This window comes from Sceloporus undulatus, chromosome 6 (genome assembly GCF_019175285.1).
Source record: "Sceloporus undulatus isolate JIND9_A2432 ecotype Alabama chromosome 6, SceUnd_v1.1, whole genome shotgun sequence".
Classification (NCBI taxonomy): domain Eukaryota; kingdom Metazoa; phylum Chordata; class Lepidosauria; order Squamata; family Phrynosomatidae; genus Sceloporus; species Sceloporus undulatus.
In genome coordinates this window covers 168,995,051-169,013,212 of record NC_056527.1, presented here as the reverse complement: position 1 = coordinate 169,013,212, position 18,162 = coordinate 168,995,051, and the positions used below count along the sequence as shown (strand labels likewise).

The window sequence follows — 18,162 nt, the reverse complement described above, 5'->3', positions numbered from 1 at the left end:
GTCTTTGACTCCTAACCCCAGCGAAAGTGGAGGGACCACCGTACTTCTCTCTGAGCACTGCAACGAAGAATGAGAACCAATCACTTTGGAAAAGAAGCTTCCAAGATCCAAAAGTGAGCAAATAGCCACTTTTGACAACCAAAATGGCGGGATTTGACATCAGGACTAGAAACTTGAGTTGTTCATTGTCATCCTTATCTTTTCCCCTCCCCAAATCACTGCTTTGGCTCCAGCTCCCCAACCTACCCCAGAAGAGGAAAGAAGATGTCACCATGGGCTGGTTTTGGTATCTTGGTAACGTTTTATTATTATCATTTAATTTTTTTCACTATTTTATGGCAGCATAAATAATAAGCGAGTGAGAAAACGGAACAGGAGGGGGATCAGCGTTAGGCACCGGGCACGATGTGTAAACAGTGGCGGTGATGGTGGTGGTGGGTAACAGGGATGTGGGCACAGTTGCCTGGCTTGAGATTGGGAGATGGCTTGTGTCCACCCAAAGCGGCCGCCTTCCTTGCCACCTGGGTCTCAGTCTGAAGAAAAGTGATTGTCCGCATAAGATGATGCCAAGGGTGTCCGACACGAGCCTTGCTTGAAGGAATGGTGTCCGTCACAGAGGGCATCTGATAGGTGAAGCTTCCTCCTCCAGTGCAATGATGGAAGAAGCTGCACTTGGCAAAAATTCCCTCTCTTAACACCAACAGAGTCCCATCCTCTTAAGTCTGTTCGCTCTTTGCACAGTCAAAACATCTTGGTGCAACAGCTAACCCCCAAAGGAGAGATAAGTCTGGAGTTGTTGTCATATAAAGATGTATTTGACCAAGCATGTCTGGGGCAGGGATGGACAACAGGCCACCCTCGTTCCAGCCCCAGAAATGCAAGTCCATCTTGGTGCAACAGCTAACCCCCAAAGGAGAGATGAGTCTGGACCCAGTTTTTGTTTTTTCATATAGAGATGTATTTGCAGGACTGGCCCTCCCCATTGGCTCAGTCGTCCCGCTCGTAGGGGCATCTTTTGACCAAACGGCATGTCCAGGGAGGGACAACAGGTCACCCTCATTCCAGCCCTAGAAGTGCAAGTGCTATGTGCATTTAATACGCAGCATTCCCATAGTGCCTTTTTTTTTGCATTCAGATGCTCCTGCAATGTAAGGACACCAGGGCTTATAGCAACCCTGTAAGGTAGGCCTCCTGGTGTCACTATATTTCTCATGGAAAAATCTCACCTATCTTCATCCCATCTGTTATACAGCACATACACACACACACCACCCCCATGCACTCATTTATGACCGTAACTGTTGAACCAATGTATTCTAGAAGGGTTTTAGGATGGCGTGCTTTTCGGCTTGGCTTTGCAGCAGTAGGCCAATTTCACAGGTAGTTGTGACACCATGAAACACTTGCAAATGTCCCCCAGAGTCATAGTCCAATGCTCACACCACTATGCCACGCAGTCCCATTAAGTAAGACTTCATCACAATTGCTAAGGAGATTTTTGAGAAGTGATTCGCCTTTGCCAGAATCTTGTCCAAGGGCAGCTTCTCCCAAATAGTCTCAATGATTTCACTCTGTTAAAAGTTTGGATTGAACCCAGAGCGGACATGGGAGCCACCAGCTACTACAGATCACTCCCACTGCCTTTTCTACATCTCCTGTTGGCTTTTCCCCATGTTGCATTTTGATTTATCTCCAAGGGAACAAGATAACAGTTATTATATTTGTATTTCTAGGTGGCTATTTGTCCCAAAGGTCTTCAAAGCAGCTTCCATTTCCCCCTTGATTCTCATGATTATGTTGATCTGCAAGACTCTTGCAACTTCTTTCTGTGTTCATATGAGTTTAACAATCATTTGACAATATCTGAAGAAGTGGGGGGTTATCTGGTGGCTTCTGGGTCAGTTGTGTATTGCGTCCATTCTGGATTTCAGTCTGAACAGTAAAGGAACTGTCCAAGCTTCTGTATCTAGTCTTTTAAAATCCAGTCTGAAACCCAGAATGGATCCACGAAACCCACTGGCATGGAAGCTATCACTGAGTGGGATTAAAACAGCTAGGAACCCAGTCTGGTGCAAGCCCCATTTGTTCAGAAAGGACAGATTCCAGGTTGAGCGTTGCCTCTGTTATCTAACAACTAACCAGATGTGGACACATTAGCAGCAAGCCTCTTTGCACCTTTAATATGGGTCTGCCCTAATATGAAGAATTGCAGTGGCCATAGGGTTGGGGGGGGGGGGAAGGTATAGGTTTTTTTCTTTTTTTAAAAAGGAACGCTGAGAAAGCAGCGCATGGCCTTCAAGGATGCAACCACCAGCATCATCTGCAGCATTCCTAAAAGAGCTGCTGGGGTTTACCTTCTTTGGCTTGTGCAAAACCCTTCAGGACATTGACCTGGAAAAGAGGGGGCTGAATTCATGCTGAGTTCATCCCTGTACCTTCCAGTTTTTTGTTTTGTAGTTTTTCCAAACCTGAATTCCAGTTCTGTACCCAATGTATATTGTCAATCACACTTTGCATAGGAAATAATAATAATAATAATAATAATAATCCCAAACCAGACTATGAATAGGAATGAATTCTGCTTGCTTTTTTTTTGCAGGGCAGGCAGGTTTTCCTTTTTCATTTCCTGGGCCCTGAAAAGATCGAGGTTGAATGCAAAAGACTTGTGCCCTTGGCGAACTCCGTAACCTGGTGGCGTCAAGGAACAAATGGACTTTTCTCCCGACTCCAAGAGAACACGGGGAATCCAGCGGATCCCTTTGTCCTCTTCATGCAGTAGTTCTCAGTTAGGGTAAAATGTCTTTTTAGTGCTAGGTAACAACCACAGAAGGACATACTTCCAGTTAGTGGGTGCACCCCTCTTTTGGCGTGGGGACTCTGGCTCATATCACGGGGTTAAAGTGGACAAAGGGGCGTTAGAGACGGGGGTATAAACAAGGAGTTTGTTTAGAAAAAGTCCTTTACAGTTCATTGTTCTTGGGGCTGTTACGAAGGTTTTTCAGTTCCAGCTGAAGCTGCCGGATTCGGATGTCCTTCTGCGAAAGCTCGCCCTTCAACCGCCGGATCTCGTCCTGCTGTCGGAAAAACATTCGAAGCAGCTGGAAATGGGGGAGAGAGAGAAAACAGGTAGGAATCTTTCCTTCTTTCATCCTTGCATTGAAGAAGAAACAGTGTCAAATGATTTCTCTCCACTGGGCAAGATGACGTGAGTTTTTGCACACTTTTCTGTGGCGTTTCAGGATGACGGCGGAGGCGGCAGTGATGAGGATTTTACAGAAAATAGATTTGCACAGAATCTTTGGTTTTGCACAAAGGGACCTTTGATTCTGTACAAAATAAAATGGTGATGAGCAGGCATAATGCACCACTTTCCACATAAAAAGACTGGCTTTTCCATGAAACACAACTTTCTGCAATATCTCAAGCTTCCCGCACAAATGATCCTCCGCCCTCAAAATGTCCCAAACTACAAATAAAATAAAATAGCTATTTTCATAATGAGTCTTTCAGGGGACCAAATATCCCCTTTCTCACCAAGGACAAAAAAAGTTGTGGGTATTCTTCACAAACCCAAAAAGCACAAGAGGATGGGTACAGTCTCCCTCTTAGCAGGACTGTAGGAATCTGGCATGCTGTTGCCAAAATGGCAAAGTCAGACAGATATTTGGCTGATGGCTGTCTCTGCACCCAAAACTTGTAAACCTGAAGACCTTTACCTTTAGTGGAAACAACAGATTTCAGTTTGTGTAGACAAAAGCAGAACCATTTGGAGAAGTGTGCATGCGATAAAAAGCCAAAATGCTTGTTTCTACTCTGTACCATTCCATGAAACTTCAGAAATTAGGATGGGAAGAAGGAATAAAGCAGGTTGGCACCACTTTAACTGTCATGATTCTATGATTCCTGTGGAATCCTGTAATTTGTAGTTTGGTAAAATATCCAAACTGGTCTGTCAGAGAGCTTTGGTGCCTCGCCAAAACTACAAACCCCAGGATTCTGCAGGCTAGACTCATGACAGTTAAAATAGTATCAAACTGCTTTATTTCTGCCCTGTGGATACACTCATGTGGGGGCCATTTGTATTGCTTAAAGCACCATGATCTGGGATGGGGAGAGAGAAGATGTTTGCTTATTCCTTACCTCATTTTCTGTCCTGGGGGGCACATTTTCCAAAAGGTCTATGCCATTCACCACTACACTCTTTTTCTCTCTTATAGGTGCCTTAAAAACTACTTTGGATGCTTTCTTATAGCCTTCCTTTAAAGACATCAATATGGGATCTGCAATAGAGAAGAAGAATAGGAGACAACAATTGCAAAAATACACGAAACTGGAGAAGCCAATTTTGGAAACAAAGAGGTCTCCAATGTGTCCCCAAATCCAGACTAGATTCAATACAAAATGGATGGGACCTAGCCAAGGTAAGTCCTATATTTGTCTTCCATCCTTCCTAGGTAAATCTTTGTAGGATAAAGAATGGGGATGTTGGGATTTACAGTCTGAGCAGATGTCCTCTGGGCATGTGCAGAATGCCAGGGATCTCAAGTCAAGGTGAAACAGGATCTTGTGGCATCTCATCCGCAGTGCCATCCCCTTCCAGAAATGCATCTACTATCCTGGCTGCAAATGGGGGGAATAGAATGGATCCTTCTAAAGCTCTTTTTTCCTAGGAGCAGCAGCAGTAGACAAGCCTCGCACCCAGACCTTAGGGTGCATTTTGTTTCTTGGAGGGGAAAAAGACAGCAAATATGTTAGGCAATGGGCAACCTGACACAGCCATGGCTGAATGCTATGGCATTATAGGATTTGTAGTTCTGTGACATATTTAGCCTTATCTGTCAGAGAGCTCTGGTGCCTCAAAAAACTACAGATCTCATGAATCCATAGCATTGAGCCATAGTAGTTAAAGTGGTGTCAAACTGCATTAATTCTGCAGTGCAGATGCAGCCATAAAAGCATACATGTGCAGTGAGATATCATAGTCCAGCTCACGAGGGGCATTATTAAATCCCGCAAGGATGTTACGAAATTGCCTTTACCCCTATTCATTCCGCTTAGCCATTCGTCTGGCGTGAGGGCAGGTTCGGTTCCCGGAGTCATTGGGTAAATGTCTTCTTGGTACGTTTCTGACTAGAAGGCAGAAAGGAGATAGAGAACTCATTTGAAATAATGGGTACATTTCTGATTTTTTTCCAGCAAAGATTCGGGAAGGATGTTTTTTAATGTTATGGAAAGAATAATTAAACAAAATAGGAGTGGATAGTCATTCTAAGGGGACCTGGAAGCAAGGCTTGGCAACCATGGAACTGCATCTGCACTGCAGAAATAATCCACTTTGACACCGCTTTAACTGCCATGGCTCAATGATGTGGGAACTGTAGTTTTAAGAGGCATTTAGCCTTCTCTGGCAGAGAGAGCTCTGGTGCCACAACAGTCTGCAAATCTCATGTCTCATAGGCTGGAGCCATGGCTGTTAAAGTGGCGTCAACCTGGGTTATTTCTGCAGCCTGGCACAGCAAATCCATTTCAGCCTTTATACCAAACCTTAATGGAGCTGTCTGAGGTCCTGACTGCATCAGGACATCCCCGTTTGCAGTCATTTGGTACAGAAGAGACCACTCTGGGCTGTTGCAGAGCCTAGTCTCTGTGTGCATGTTTGGATGGAGAGGTAATCAGAGAAGGTACAGTGCTCCCTCGGGTTACGAAATTAATTCGTTCCGCCGCGCCGTTCGTAACCCGATGCATTTCGCAAGCCAAAAAGGGCTTTCCGTTAGCGCTGGCAAGCCGCGCGTTTGAATTTCGCGCCGAAAAAAAATTCGTAACACGAAAAAACCTTCGTATCCCGGAACAGTTTTTTCCAATGGAACTTTTTCGTATCCCGGAAATTTCGTAACGTGATCAATTCGTATCCCGGGGTACCACTGTACTTGGAGTTTTCTGATCGTGTAGATCGAGAGATACAGAGGGAAATATGCCCTTTACAGGCCGCAGGAGAACTGTGCTCTGACCTTTTTAGTGAAATTTTCAATTGCAGGGGGGGAAAGTATACTTCTTGCAAATACGTTGGTGTGGAAATCTGGGTAACATTTGCACACAATGCACAGATTTTGCACCCAAAGATGCTTGCAATTTTTGGTCTCCTTGCGTCTCCTTTCCACCACAACTGCGTCACTCACCCTCCTTGGCACAATCATGGAAATGGGTTCAATGAGCCCCTTGAGCGTGATGAGCTTGTAGAACCGGAACACCTCGCATGCGGACACATCCAAGCCGTGCTTTGGCATCACTCCTGCAAAGAAGCAGAAGACAGGGCTGTCATGCCCTCGTACAATATGGAGGAAGACAGGAGGCATCCTAAGGTGCATGGCTGTCCCATAGCCCTTCTCCAACAATTAACGACGTTGTGTGCCTTCAAGTCATTCCCAGCTTATGGAAAAAACGATGTTGTATGCCTTTCAAAGCACTTCTCTCACCCTGAGATTCCTGCCCTTCCCCTGAAGACTGGAGAAGAAGGTCCTGAGATCTGGCAAGCGTAATTAGGAGAATGAAGGCTGATGAAGGGAGAAGCAGAAGAGAAATGCTTCTCATGCGCCAATGCCAACCCACTCCGAAATTTGGCACAGATAGTGAGCAAACCTTACCAAGGCCTTTCTGTGGGGCAGGAGAGCGAAACTCCATGAGGTAAGTGAGGTATGGCTTCTCTGTGTTGATTTCATAGTAGCGGATATTCCCATCTCCCTGAAAGCAAAGGGAGAAATAAGGGGTTTATAGACCAGGGAAGAGGCAGCACTGCACCATAAAACGCAAGCAACGCATATTCACAATTCCATTAGCCACCTTCATAATACAGGCTGAGTCTCCCTTATCCGGAATTACAAAATAGTGCAAAAAATTAAAACTTTTCTCATGGGAGATAGGGACCCCTTTGCTTTCTGACGGTTCAGTGTATACAAACTTGGTTTCATGCACAAAATTATTAAAAATACTGTGCATACAATTACTTTCATGCTGTGAGTATAAAAGTATATATGAAATGTCAATGAATTTTGAGTTTAGATTTGGGTCCCATCGCTAAGATACCTCATTATGGATGTATATGCAAATACAGATATTCCAAAATCCAAAAAAGTCCAAAATACTTCTGGTCCCAAGCATTATGGATAAGGGAGACTCAACCTGTATATGCAAAGACAGGTATTCCAGAATCCAAAAATTCCCATATACTTCAAGCATTTTGGATAAGGGATAACCTGTACTTTGGAGGTATTTGTGCCTGAGATTCCTTCCAACAGCTTGGTGAGTCGATGAACTGAGGCTGTGAGACCAGTGACTTGGACCAAGTGAACACCCCAAACCTATAAAGTGCTCATTTGCTTCCAGACTGGGCCAGGTCTAAGGTCTTCCATGCATAAGATGTGGGTTGTTTTCGTTGTGCCTGAATGTGTATGGATGATTGGTGTGTGTATATGTGAAACTATGTGGATGATTGGTGTGCATATTGTGTGCACCTTGGAGAGAAAGGCATCAAGACTTTGGAACTCCTTGCCACAGGACGCCTTAGGCACCCTGTGACCGAAGGCTGCTTTCACGCACCTTGCCTGCCAAGTACAGCATGTGAGTATCAGCATCGTAGAAAGGGAAAAGCAGGCCCGACAATCCATCAATCTCCTCTTCTATTAAGGGCATGGATAGATCCTCCTGCAAAAGTTACAAAGAAATGGATGGATAGGCAGAGAGAGAGACAGAGGGAAAGGACATCCATCATTATTTAATTCCCAGTCAGGAAAAGCACAATCTGGACTGTTTCGGGGCACAGTATGTCTTATATGGCACAATGAAAGCTATTTCTTGCCAACTCACCTGTTCTGGCTCTATTTTATGGAATCCCGGAATTCATAGTTTGCAGAATTTGTGCTTGGAATTCTCTGCTCTAGTTCTGGGGAGAAACTAAATTATCCTTGCAGGGAATTCTCAGTACTTTGCCAAATTACAAATCCCCGGATTCCATAGAATGCAGCCATGACATTTAAAGGGCTTCCTAACTGCTAAAACTTTGTCACTCCAAGTCTATATCTATATTATATTTTTTAAAAAAGCTTTTCACTTATGCATGTCATGTTTTAAAGGTTGTTATCTATTCTGCTTTGTCTTGGAGGCTATGATGAGTTGAGGGGCAGTACATGAATGCTATACAAAATGACAAACTTTATTTAATGATTATAAGGGATGACGCCATCTGAGCAATGTGGAGAGGAAGGGAAAGAAAGGTCACACATGTGGTTTCCTCTTCTTGCAGCTGAGAAGCATTGTTTTGCAATACGTTTAGCCTTTCCCCTCCAGAATTTCCAAGGTGCAGTATCTGAACTGTCCCCTTGGGGGAACCAGAGAGCCCCCATTCCCATATAGGTTACAAAGCAGAGAGAGAAAAGCAATAGCTCTCTGACCTGATCCCAAAGGGCAATCTGCCGCGTGTTCCACCGGGAGACCCCCGTGGTCAGCAGCCTCTTCATGTTCCCTAAGAAGACCACTCGGTTCACGCGATGATTCTTGCAATTTGCCTCCTGGAAAGACAAGGCAGGATCATCCCAAGCAGGCCCTCTTTTTAAAAGTCCCCTCCCAGTGTTGAGGCAGACAATTCATTTGAGGCCATGTTCCTCCAGATCTGCCACTCAGAATTCCTAGCACTTAAAAAACAGTTTTACCCAAGACAACATTTGATTAATAAAAGATTAAAGTCGCAAATGAACTCCCAGCTCCCTGACGCTTTGACTGCAATATGCAGTGCATCCCTTCTATTCTAGTGATTGACATTTTTGCTTCTCTGAAGGTGACACTTAAATTTAGACGCTGACGGATGAGTCAGTGGAGGCAATCTTACCAGGCTAGGAAGAATCTTTTGGGATGGTTTGCACTTTTTCCTTAAAATGCTCATTCTGCAGCAGGGGTGTGAATGATGCAGCCTTCCAGGTGTAATTGGACTGCATTCCTTATACAGGCAATGTTAGCTAGGGGCTGCTGGAACATTTCAATCCAAAAACCTCTGGAAGGATGCAAATGGTCCCCAGAACAGAGGGTTGATGCCATGAACCCCGGAACAGAGGGGAGGGGACCACATTCTCCCTAAGTGTAAAGATGAAGTAACCTTTTAATGAACTGTTTTCACCTTTTAACGAATTATGTGGATAACTAGTTACCTTTTGCAGGAATGAGATGGAGTGACCTTTTTGCCTGTTGCAGCCATGGATGTAATTTACTACTTTTCAGTTGAAAAGGAAAAGGTTATCTACCGGTTACTCATTATTGTGTGTGTAGGTATGTGTGGGTGTAAGAGGGGGCTACGGATTCATATGAGGAAGAGAAGGAGTAAGAGGAGGAGGATGGAAGAGGAAGAAAGACTACATGACACAAGTGGTTGCCTCATGCTGCAGCTGGGAAGGATCAATTTGCAATGCCTGGTGTCTTTATTTCCAGGATTTTGGAAGTGTAATATCTGAACTGTCCACTTGGGGGAACCAGGGAGAATTTTCTCGTATGTGGCCACAGTGCAATAGCAGCTTCACTAGTAATGGTAAGGAGCAACTCAGTGAGTTACTTTGCTAGACTGCAGTAATAGTGACAAGTAATGGCCTGTAAGGCAACCTCAGTAATACGTAATGTGACTTGGTTTCTTTTCTGAGAGTAAAATTCTACGTTCTAAAGGGAAGTATCCAACCTGGAGGACTTTGCCAGAGCGAGGCTCAATGACCCGGAGCTTCTTGTCTTTGCAAGAGGTAGCGATTAAGCTGCCATCCGTGTTGAAGGACATGCAAAGGATGACATCAGAGTGGCAGTCAATCATCTTCACAGGTTCCCCGATGTCCAGGTTCCAGATGAGAACCTGACAAAGAAAAAGACACATCCCATTGTTCTTTGTAGCTAGATGACTGCTGTGGTTTCCATACCAGTTGTAGAAGGACTACATGAAGAAGGTCCAAGAAGGCCTTTGGAGAAACCTGTAGTCCAAGTAATAAAAGGGGTACAATTTATCCTTTACGAAAACTCCTTTGTTTCTTGATGAGCCTAAATGATTGCTCTTAGGTTTCACTGGAATGGCTGGGTTTGACAAAGTGAAAACTAGAGAAGGCTCCAGCATCTTTGATGGTTGTGTATAAGAAGGAACTCCAGAAGTGGTTCTGTGTTACCTTGTTGCAGAACTGGTAAATTCTGCTGGATTCCTTCATTTTCACAGCCATTCAAGGTACAGGAGCCATCCTCAAATTTAAATTTGGCAACCCTAGGGGCGACTCAGATGCATGGGTAGACATCAGGCCCATCACTTCTACAGGAGAACCTCTGGTCTTCATTGCATTTTGGTTCCTAACGTTATCAGTCCAAAGAAAGCAGAGGGGGAAACTGGATAGGTGAGAGGTCTTTTAGGGATTATAATTCCGCTAAGCACCATCCTATGGAATCCTGGGATTTGTAGTCTGGTGAGGTACTAGATTCTTAGTATCCCTTAGAATTCACAGGATGCCATAGGAAGGAACCATGGCAGCTAAAGTGGAATCACAGTGCTATAACTGTAGCATGATGTGGCTTTAGGACTACATCTTACTGGTATTTTAGACCATTTTACTTGTTCCTTTTCTTCCAAGAATCCTAAGAACGATAATGCAGAGGGCTATAAGCACAATGGTTTTTTGGTGGGTTTTTCAGGCTGTGTGGTCATGTTCTAGAAGAGTTTATTCCTGACGTTTTGCCAGCATCTGTGGCTGGCATCCTCAGAAAAATTATTTGTACCGTAAACTCTGTCCTTCTTTCTTCCTATATCACCAGGGTCCTCTGGGGAAAATGGAACATCTGTTAAACCAGTTTGTGTCTGCAGTGCAGGCATGATCTAACTTACCTTCCGTTGGCGCAAGCGCCCCATAGACGCTGTTTCTGCAAAAGCAATGGAGGAGAAAGTCTCTGCCTCGCTCACCTTATAGTCGTATCCGGCGCTGAAGAGGATGTTGGTGGTGGTTGGGTGCCACTCTACCAGACCGACGCGCCGGCTGTGTCCATAGAGCTCCAGGACGGCTTCCGTCATGTTGCGCTTCAGGCCTCCGTCTGGGATTTCCCATATCCGGACCTTGAAGGAGAGGAGAGCAAAAGGTGAGGCAAAATGGCTTCATTCTGCCCATCTGCCCAGATAGAATGGGTTCCTTGCTATGAACATCTTTGTCCCCCAATCAATGCATTTCTCCGTAAAGCACAGGAGGGCAACCCTGGTAGGTTTTTGGACCCATTTTCAGCTCCTGGGATCCTTTGGAGGCCACATACACAAAGATCTAATTTTGGGGATGCATAGTGCAACTATCTGCCTGTTATGCTTTGATTGTGCAGCACATTCCTTGTGTGGAGTAGTGACAATGCATAACTAAACTAAGCCACCAAGTGTGCAAATGAGCGTACAACCAAATGTGCATGTGCATCCATGTGCAATGCTCATCGTTGTTGCAATGGCACCCCATGCAAAAGTCCACATCCACAACTTTAAATTGAATGTACATATCAGACAAAAACATCTAACCACATTGATGTGGGAATTTATAACATGTATGAGACAAATCAGGATTCTAGCAATAGACTGCCAAAAATGCTTTTTATAAAAAACCCAACCAAACTCAATACAAAACAAGAAGTTGGTAAATAAAAATAAAAATAAAAGGAATGCTCTCTTCTGGAAGCTTCTCTGTGGCCCCAAAAGGGCCCCAGCTGCAGAAACCTGGCCCTTGGTTCTGCCACAGTTGATTATCCCTGCCTTTTTCCTATTTTTGTCTTGCAATCTGGGGAAATCTCTGGGTCTCTGCTCCTTCCCCCTTCTTCCCTCTTTTGTTTCCAAGTGCTGGAAACATGCGCTGGCATCAGGAGACTTGGCTTGCCAGCCGCAGCTCCTTGTTGCGCCCAAACCCCACCTTCTTTCTGCTGCAGGGAGGCAGGTGACCTTGTCAAGGTTGGGAGAGGAAACAGGAGAACTGCAGAGGGAGCTCAGAAAGAGAACGGAAGGAAGAAAGAGAGAGAAAGGAGGAGAGGAAGAAAGGGAGGCAGAGAAAGAGAGAGGAAGGTGGGATAGAAAGACTCCCCCATCCATCCACCTGCAAAATCCTAGCAGAGTTTCATGGAGAGGCAGACCGGGAAGGAGCAGGGTGACTGGATATCCTACTGCAAAGGAGGATAAGGCATTGCAAAATGCAGAGCATTCAAGGGAAGAATGCAGGACTTCAAGGGAAGAATGTAGCATAGAGTACATTGCAAAATGCAGGGCATTCAAGGGAAGAATGTAGGGCATTCAAGGGAAGAGTGTACCACAGAGTGTCATGGAGAAGCAGACTGGGAAGAAGCAGGGCAACCAGATGTCCTCACTGCAAAGAAGGACAAGGCATTGCAAAATGTAAGGCATTCAAAGGAAGAATGTAGGACATGACCAAATAAAAGCTACAAAACACTCATACAAAACACAAAGCACTGCAGAGTCATCCTGAGTCCCAGCCCTGGGAGAAAGGGTGGGATATGATGATGATGATGATGATGATGATGATGATGATGATGATGATGATAGTTTTTGCTTCTGAGTCATGCGCAAAATGGGGGACGTTTTGAAATTCCTCCTGGACAGAGGCTCCCTCACATGGTATAGGATTCATTGGGAATGAGAAACATGTGCCAAATACAGACTTTTAAAGCAGGAAACCCCCTCTTGCTTTTACCATTATTTCCCTCAAAACCTTTCCATACCAAAACGCTGACGCTGCCTACTCACTGAGGTGTCTTCTGAGCAGGATGCAATGATGTTTTCGATGAAAGGGTTCCACTTGATATCAAGCACGTTGCCTTGGTGGCCGCACACTTTGGGGTAGTTTGGCTCAATCCGGCCGGTCTGCAGAAAGGAAAGAAACACAGAATCAGCAGGGTCTGCCAATGCCGTTGTGGGAGAAATGACGAGATGTAAAGTCAATCAATCAATAAAAATAAAAATTCCAACATTTTAAACAAAATACAGTGGTGCAGGGAGAGCCAACAACGTGGTTTGAGCACTGGACTATGACTCTGGAGACCAGGGTTCGAATCCTGGCTCGGACATGGAAACCCATTGGGAGGACTTTAAACAAGTCACACTCTCTCAGCCTCAGAGGATGGCAATGGCAAACCCGCTCTGAAGAAACCTGCCATGAAAACCCCAAGCCTTAGGGTTGCCATAAGTTTGAACCAACTTGAAGGCGCACAACAACAACATTGAATGTACTGGAGGCACTAATGCATTGACTCACCACCACTCAGCATTTGACTCAATGGGTCTACTTTAGTTAGGACTAATCTGTAGGATCCCAACCATGCAGTTGTATATTCTTGTATGGTGTATAACCCATCATGCACCATTTCATTCACTGAGGTTGCAGAAACAGCCCTGCATGCCATTCCTCACTGCAGAAGGAGACAACTAGCAGGCCTATGGATGAGACACACCATCATTTGCACAATGCTGATATCCAACAGAAGGATGGTGCAGTGCAACCATTATGCCAAGCTGAAATTAATAATGCAAATCGACATTGTACAGGACCCTGAATCCAGAAAGGTGCTGTTTAATCTCTGCTCTCCATAGAGGTTGCAAGGAGGTAAAGCGAGGAAGAATTGGATTGTAGTAGACAAGAGGTAGGCAAGAAACAGGCTTCATAAGCAAAGGCTGCTTTGATGCTCAGTCACTCTTGAAAGCTTCAAAGGTTTGCTAGAGCTGGCTGCTGACTTACGGGTAATTTCCACTTTTGTGCCAGGAAGCCTGTTTTGACATTACCAGCGACAGATTCATTTGATGTGGCTCTCTTTTCATCATTACCCATCTTCAGAGTCCCATCATCTCCCTTCTTCAATGGGTGTGCTTTCCTCACAGTCTATAAATACAGCTGTGCCTTTGTTGTCCTGATGGCAGTGAGCAGATCGCCAGGAAGATTAAACCGGATTGTGTGAATAGGACCTGTCTCCAAATTACCGCTTAATAGTGGACTCAGCACTCTGAGCGGTTTACAAGCCAGTTGCGCCCAACAAGCTGAGTACTCATTTTACCGACTGAAAGGATGGAAGGCTGAGTCAACCTTGGAGCCCTCCAGGATTGAACTCACAACCTTGTGGCTGCACTAGTGGCATTTAACCACTGCACTACCAGGGATCTGTTGCACACTGAGCATTGCACATGGATGTGCACTCACTGTTGTGCATGGATATGATTGAGCACTGCATGTTCATTTGCACATTTAGCGTCTCGGCACCACTGCACAATGTTGCCATTCAACACAAGCCTTGCCTGATGCAATCAATGTGTAACTCCACCTTTGGAGAGTGGATTGCCTGCACTGGCAAGGGGTTGCACTTGGGCGTCTTTTCCAACTCTACAGTGTTATAATCCCTTGCCTCCTACTCCTCTGGTGGCAAAATCTCCTCCTCCTCCTCCTCCTCCTCCTCCACTTCCCCATGATCCCTTGGCCTAATTCTTCCCATTTATCTCTCCTCTCAATCTAGTTGGTTAATGATGCTCCAGGACTCCTGTTGCTGGGGAGCAAAGGTTAGGCAGGGTGCGTGTTGTGTATGTTGAGATTCATCCACTGGACATTGCTGGAAAGAGGACTTGGGGCTGGATGACCCCACCAGAGACTTATTATTTGGCACTCCTAAAGATACATTCTTAAACCATGCTTGGAAGCATTGGCGGGGGCTAGCTGATATCCCACCTCAGGGTTGTTTAGGAGGAAATCTCCTCATAAAGCATCACTCGTCAATTGTTCGATGCAGTCCTTGTATTGAATGGCAACATTGTGTAATGAGACAAGACGTCACATGCTCATGCACATCCCTGCACAATACACAGTTTGCATTAATGTGTAACATGCAACTCATATCCAAGTGCAAGTCATAACGTGTATCTGAATGAGCAATGGCACTCAATGCACAACTCTGCTTCCACAACCTTGAACTGAAAGGAGATTATTTGGGTTACATAAAAATGTCCGGATGCTTCTGTTGGGGATCTTACAAGTGTGTGCAAGACACCAATCAGTCTTTTGCCATGGTATATCCCTGCAGGTTGACACAGTAGCAACACATAATGCAAAAGGCATTTTACAGCTAAGACATCATTGAATCCTTTGATCACAGAGGAAATGTCCAAATGAGTCCATGGAATGACATTTATTTCTGAACGCAAGCTGAAGGAGTCCTAAATTTGACACCAAAACAAAGCCATGCATCAAACAACTTTGGCAACCGGTTGGTAAATATCCTCAGGTTTAAATTGCTTTATGCTTGCAGATCAAACTTTTGTTGTGTTGAGCAACAGAGGCAATCTGGTTTCAGGCTTAGAAGCAGGGTTCCCCATGAAGTGTTATTTGCACACTCATGTGCGTTATGAATGGTTGTGGATTAATGCACAATGCACATTTAGTTGTGCAATATCACAATTCAGTAATGAAGCAGCATTGCATAACAGCCATGTAACCTCACGAGCATCAAGTTATGCTCCGTCTCCTGAACGTAGGATCTCTGCCAAATAAATAAGACATTAGATCCACTGGACTTGTGTTCAGTCGGATTGTTCACCTGGACGTAGCCCAAAGGTAGTGACATTTCCTCAGCAAAACTACTTTTTGAGGGCTGTTTTACCAATCTTTGACCAGAAGAGGGTGCGAAGAAGCATCTCTCAACTTTCTAGTGGCCAGATTGCTTTTCGCATTAAATCTACAGCTGTAATACGTGCCGCAATTAAGAAAGTGCCAGCCCTGCACTCCATTAATCCTGAGTCTTGCATTAGACTTGCACTGAGTTCCGTTTTTAGATTCTTAATTTTCTTTAAAAGAGGAAAAGAAAAACAGCCTGCAGTTCAAAGTCTGCAGAGTTTGGGCTTTTTCCAGGAGAACGGCTCTGTAAACATTAAAAGCAAAGGTGAGCCTTGCTTGCACACTCTCGGACTCGGAGGAAAGCAAAGGCAAACACCTCTGAACAAATCCAGAGCTTCACCTCAGGATTGCTATAAGTCAGAAAGTATTTCTTTGGGTTGTATTTTTAAAAGACCCTTTTTGCATTTTTGCACTGGGGACTCCAGACACAGACACATTAAAAGAGCAAGGGGTTACTGAATATACTCACAAAGATAATACACTTGATCTTAGCCAAAAGGCTGAGAAGCGATGAATATACTCATGTATAAGCCTAGAAATTTTAGTCCAAAAGACTGACCCAAAACACCCAGAGTTGACTTATCCACAGGTCAAATGTAAACACTGTGCTTTAACTCTTATTTTAAGATGGTAAAAAGCAAGAGCGTAGTCTGTCCTGCTCTCATCCTTCCAGTCTTTTAGGGTGAGCATAAACAGTAATGCCTGCTGGGATTTTCTAAATCCGTTGGCATTGTTTTCCTTTGCTTCGTCCTTTACATCCTTTGTTATGTGTCCCTAAGTCTTGACTTATCCACTGGTCATATCAAAACCTATCATTTTGGCCCCCAAACCTGCCCTCAACTTATACATGAGGTTGACTTATAGTTGAGTATATGTGGTAGTTTGGCTGGGGATGCTCAGAAACCATGTGCATTTGACCGGGATGATGAACAAAGAGAGGAAGTGAAGGACAGCCTTGGCTAAATGGAACAACGTGCAGCTTTTCCGTGCAGTTCATCAGAGGCTGGGAATTGCAAAGTGGATGCTTTCAGCCTTGCTCAGGGATGACAAGAGAAAGGCAGAACCTGATGGTTGCATTTCTCTCTTTTGTGCAAGAAGCGGCACCAGAGCCAAGCAGACCCATCCCTGAGGATGTGGCTGCCGTCATTCTCCGCAGCTTCTTCCCCTCCCCTGATCCTTAAAATGAGGCAGTTTTGGAGGCAACGGGTCATGCAAGAAGACCGGCTTGGCAGATGGGGGCAGAGATAAGGGAATAAGCCGTACTCCGCTTGGCATCCCAGCTGTTCTTGCTTTCTGGCTGCAGCCGGATGACCTCAATCCAAAATCCAAGATAGGAGGTGCATCCCTGGTCCCTCCTTGGAGATCATTCCTCTGGGATGACACTCCTGCAAAGCATGCATTCACCAGTGCACAACATTTCCTGAATCTTCAAGCATGCATGGATGCAAAGCATTGGCTCCTTGGTTCCAGCCCCACATCCAGGCTAAGATAGCTGGAAGATGGACCCACAGGGTTATATATGGCAGAACCAAAATGCAGAACTTGAACTGTGCAGACAAAGACCGGGATGGGGATCCGAATGAGGCCACGCCGTCCTCAGACCCTACAGGGGAAGAATTATGTCAGATATTATTTTTCTGTATTTCAATCCTATTTATAAACCAAGCCAGAGTCACTAGAGAGAGGGATACACTCTGGTGGGTCTCTGCAGCTTCTGCAGCTGCCTGGCCGAACAATCGGCCATTGTGGAAGGACCGGAAGGACCGCGTCCAGAAGGAGAAGTGCCTTGCAGGAAAGGTCATGCCCGTCCCATCGTCCCCTCCAAGCACAAAGGGGCAAGGGAGAACTCTCTCTGCCCCAGGGAAGAGCCGCCTGGCCAGCCAGAGACAGACGGAGGCCGGGCTCTGGAGCGTGGCAGAGTCTCCTTCTTTGGAGGCTTTTAAACAGAGGCTGCATGGCCATCTGTGAGGGGTGCTTTGGTTCTGTGTTTCTGCATGGCAGAATGGGGTTGGACTGGATGACTGGAGCCCTCCAACTCCACATTGGCAACACCACAATTCAAAGAGGTGCATGTATTTGCAACCTTGGACTGAATACAGACAGGCTCTGCATTGGACAAAAATGTCCAACCACTTCCATGGGGGAACTTACACATGAGTAAGACCTTTCCCAGCTGGAATTTTGGGTTTGTTTTGTTTTTGGGTTTTTCGGCTTCTGCAGTTTTTGAAGCACTTTTCCTATGCATAAATGTAAACAACAACAGCAACAGCCCAGGAATATATTGCCATTAAGACAAAACCCTGTCATTTAGCAGCCAAGGTTTCCCTTTCTCGTTCCGCCCTGACAGCTGTTCTGGGCGCTCACCTCGTCATTCCACACTTTAAAAGTTGCTATGGAGACGTGTGCGTCTGTGTGCTTGTTGTCTTTGACATCGCTTGGTGCAGGGAAGACGTTACCTTGCAAAATTAAAGCAACC

General features: G+C 45.2%; 1 protein-coding gene and 1 pseudogene across 2 annotated transcripts in view; both read right to left on the bottom strand.

Moving 5' to 3' along the window:
- Window positions 1–277: 277 nt before the first annotated feature.
- CORO2B (coronin 2B) overlaps window positions 278–18,162 on the bottom strand; it is a 48,249-nt gene continuing 30,364 nt past the window's right edge. For both annotated transcript variants that reach the window (XM_042472329.1, XM_042472330.1), the window contains exons 3-12: window positions 12,782–12,898; window positions 10,961–11,110; window positions 9,713–9,877; window positions 8,445–8,561; window positions 7,594–7,698; window positions 6,642–6,738; window positions 6,177–6,289; window positions 5,040–5,130; window positions 4,141–4,280; window positions 278–3,098 (exon numbers count right to left, since the gene is read on the bottom strand). In XM_042472329.1, coding sequence (XP_042328263.1) covers window positions 2,961–3,098; window positions 4,141–4,280; window positions 5,040–5,130; window positions 6,177–6,289; window positions 6,642–6,738; window positions 7,594–7,698; window positions 8,445–8,561; window positions 9,713–9,877; window positions 10,961–11,110; window positions 12,782–12,898 — 1,233 coding nt within the window. In that variant the 3' untranslated portion in view covers window positions 278–2,960. The remainder of the gene's footprint in view (window positions 3,099–4,140; window positions 4,281–5,039; window positions 5,131–6,176; window positions 6,290–6,641; window positions 6,739–7,593; window positions 7,699–8,444; window positions 8,562–9,712; window positions 9,878–10,960; window positions 11,111–12,781; window positions 12,899–18,162) is intronic.
- LOC121935830 lies at window positions 16,133–16,198 on the bottom strand (annotated as a pseudogene).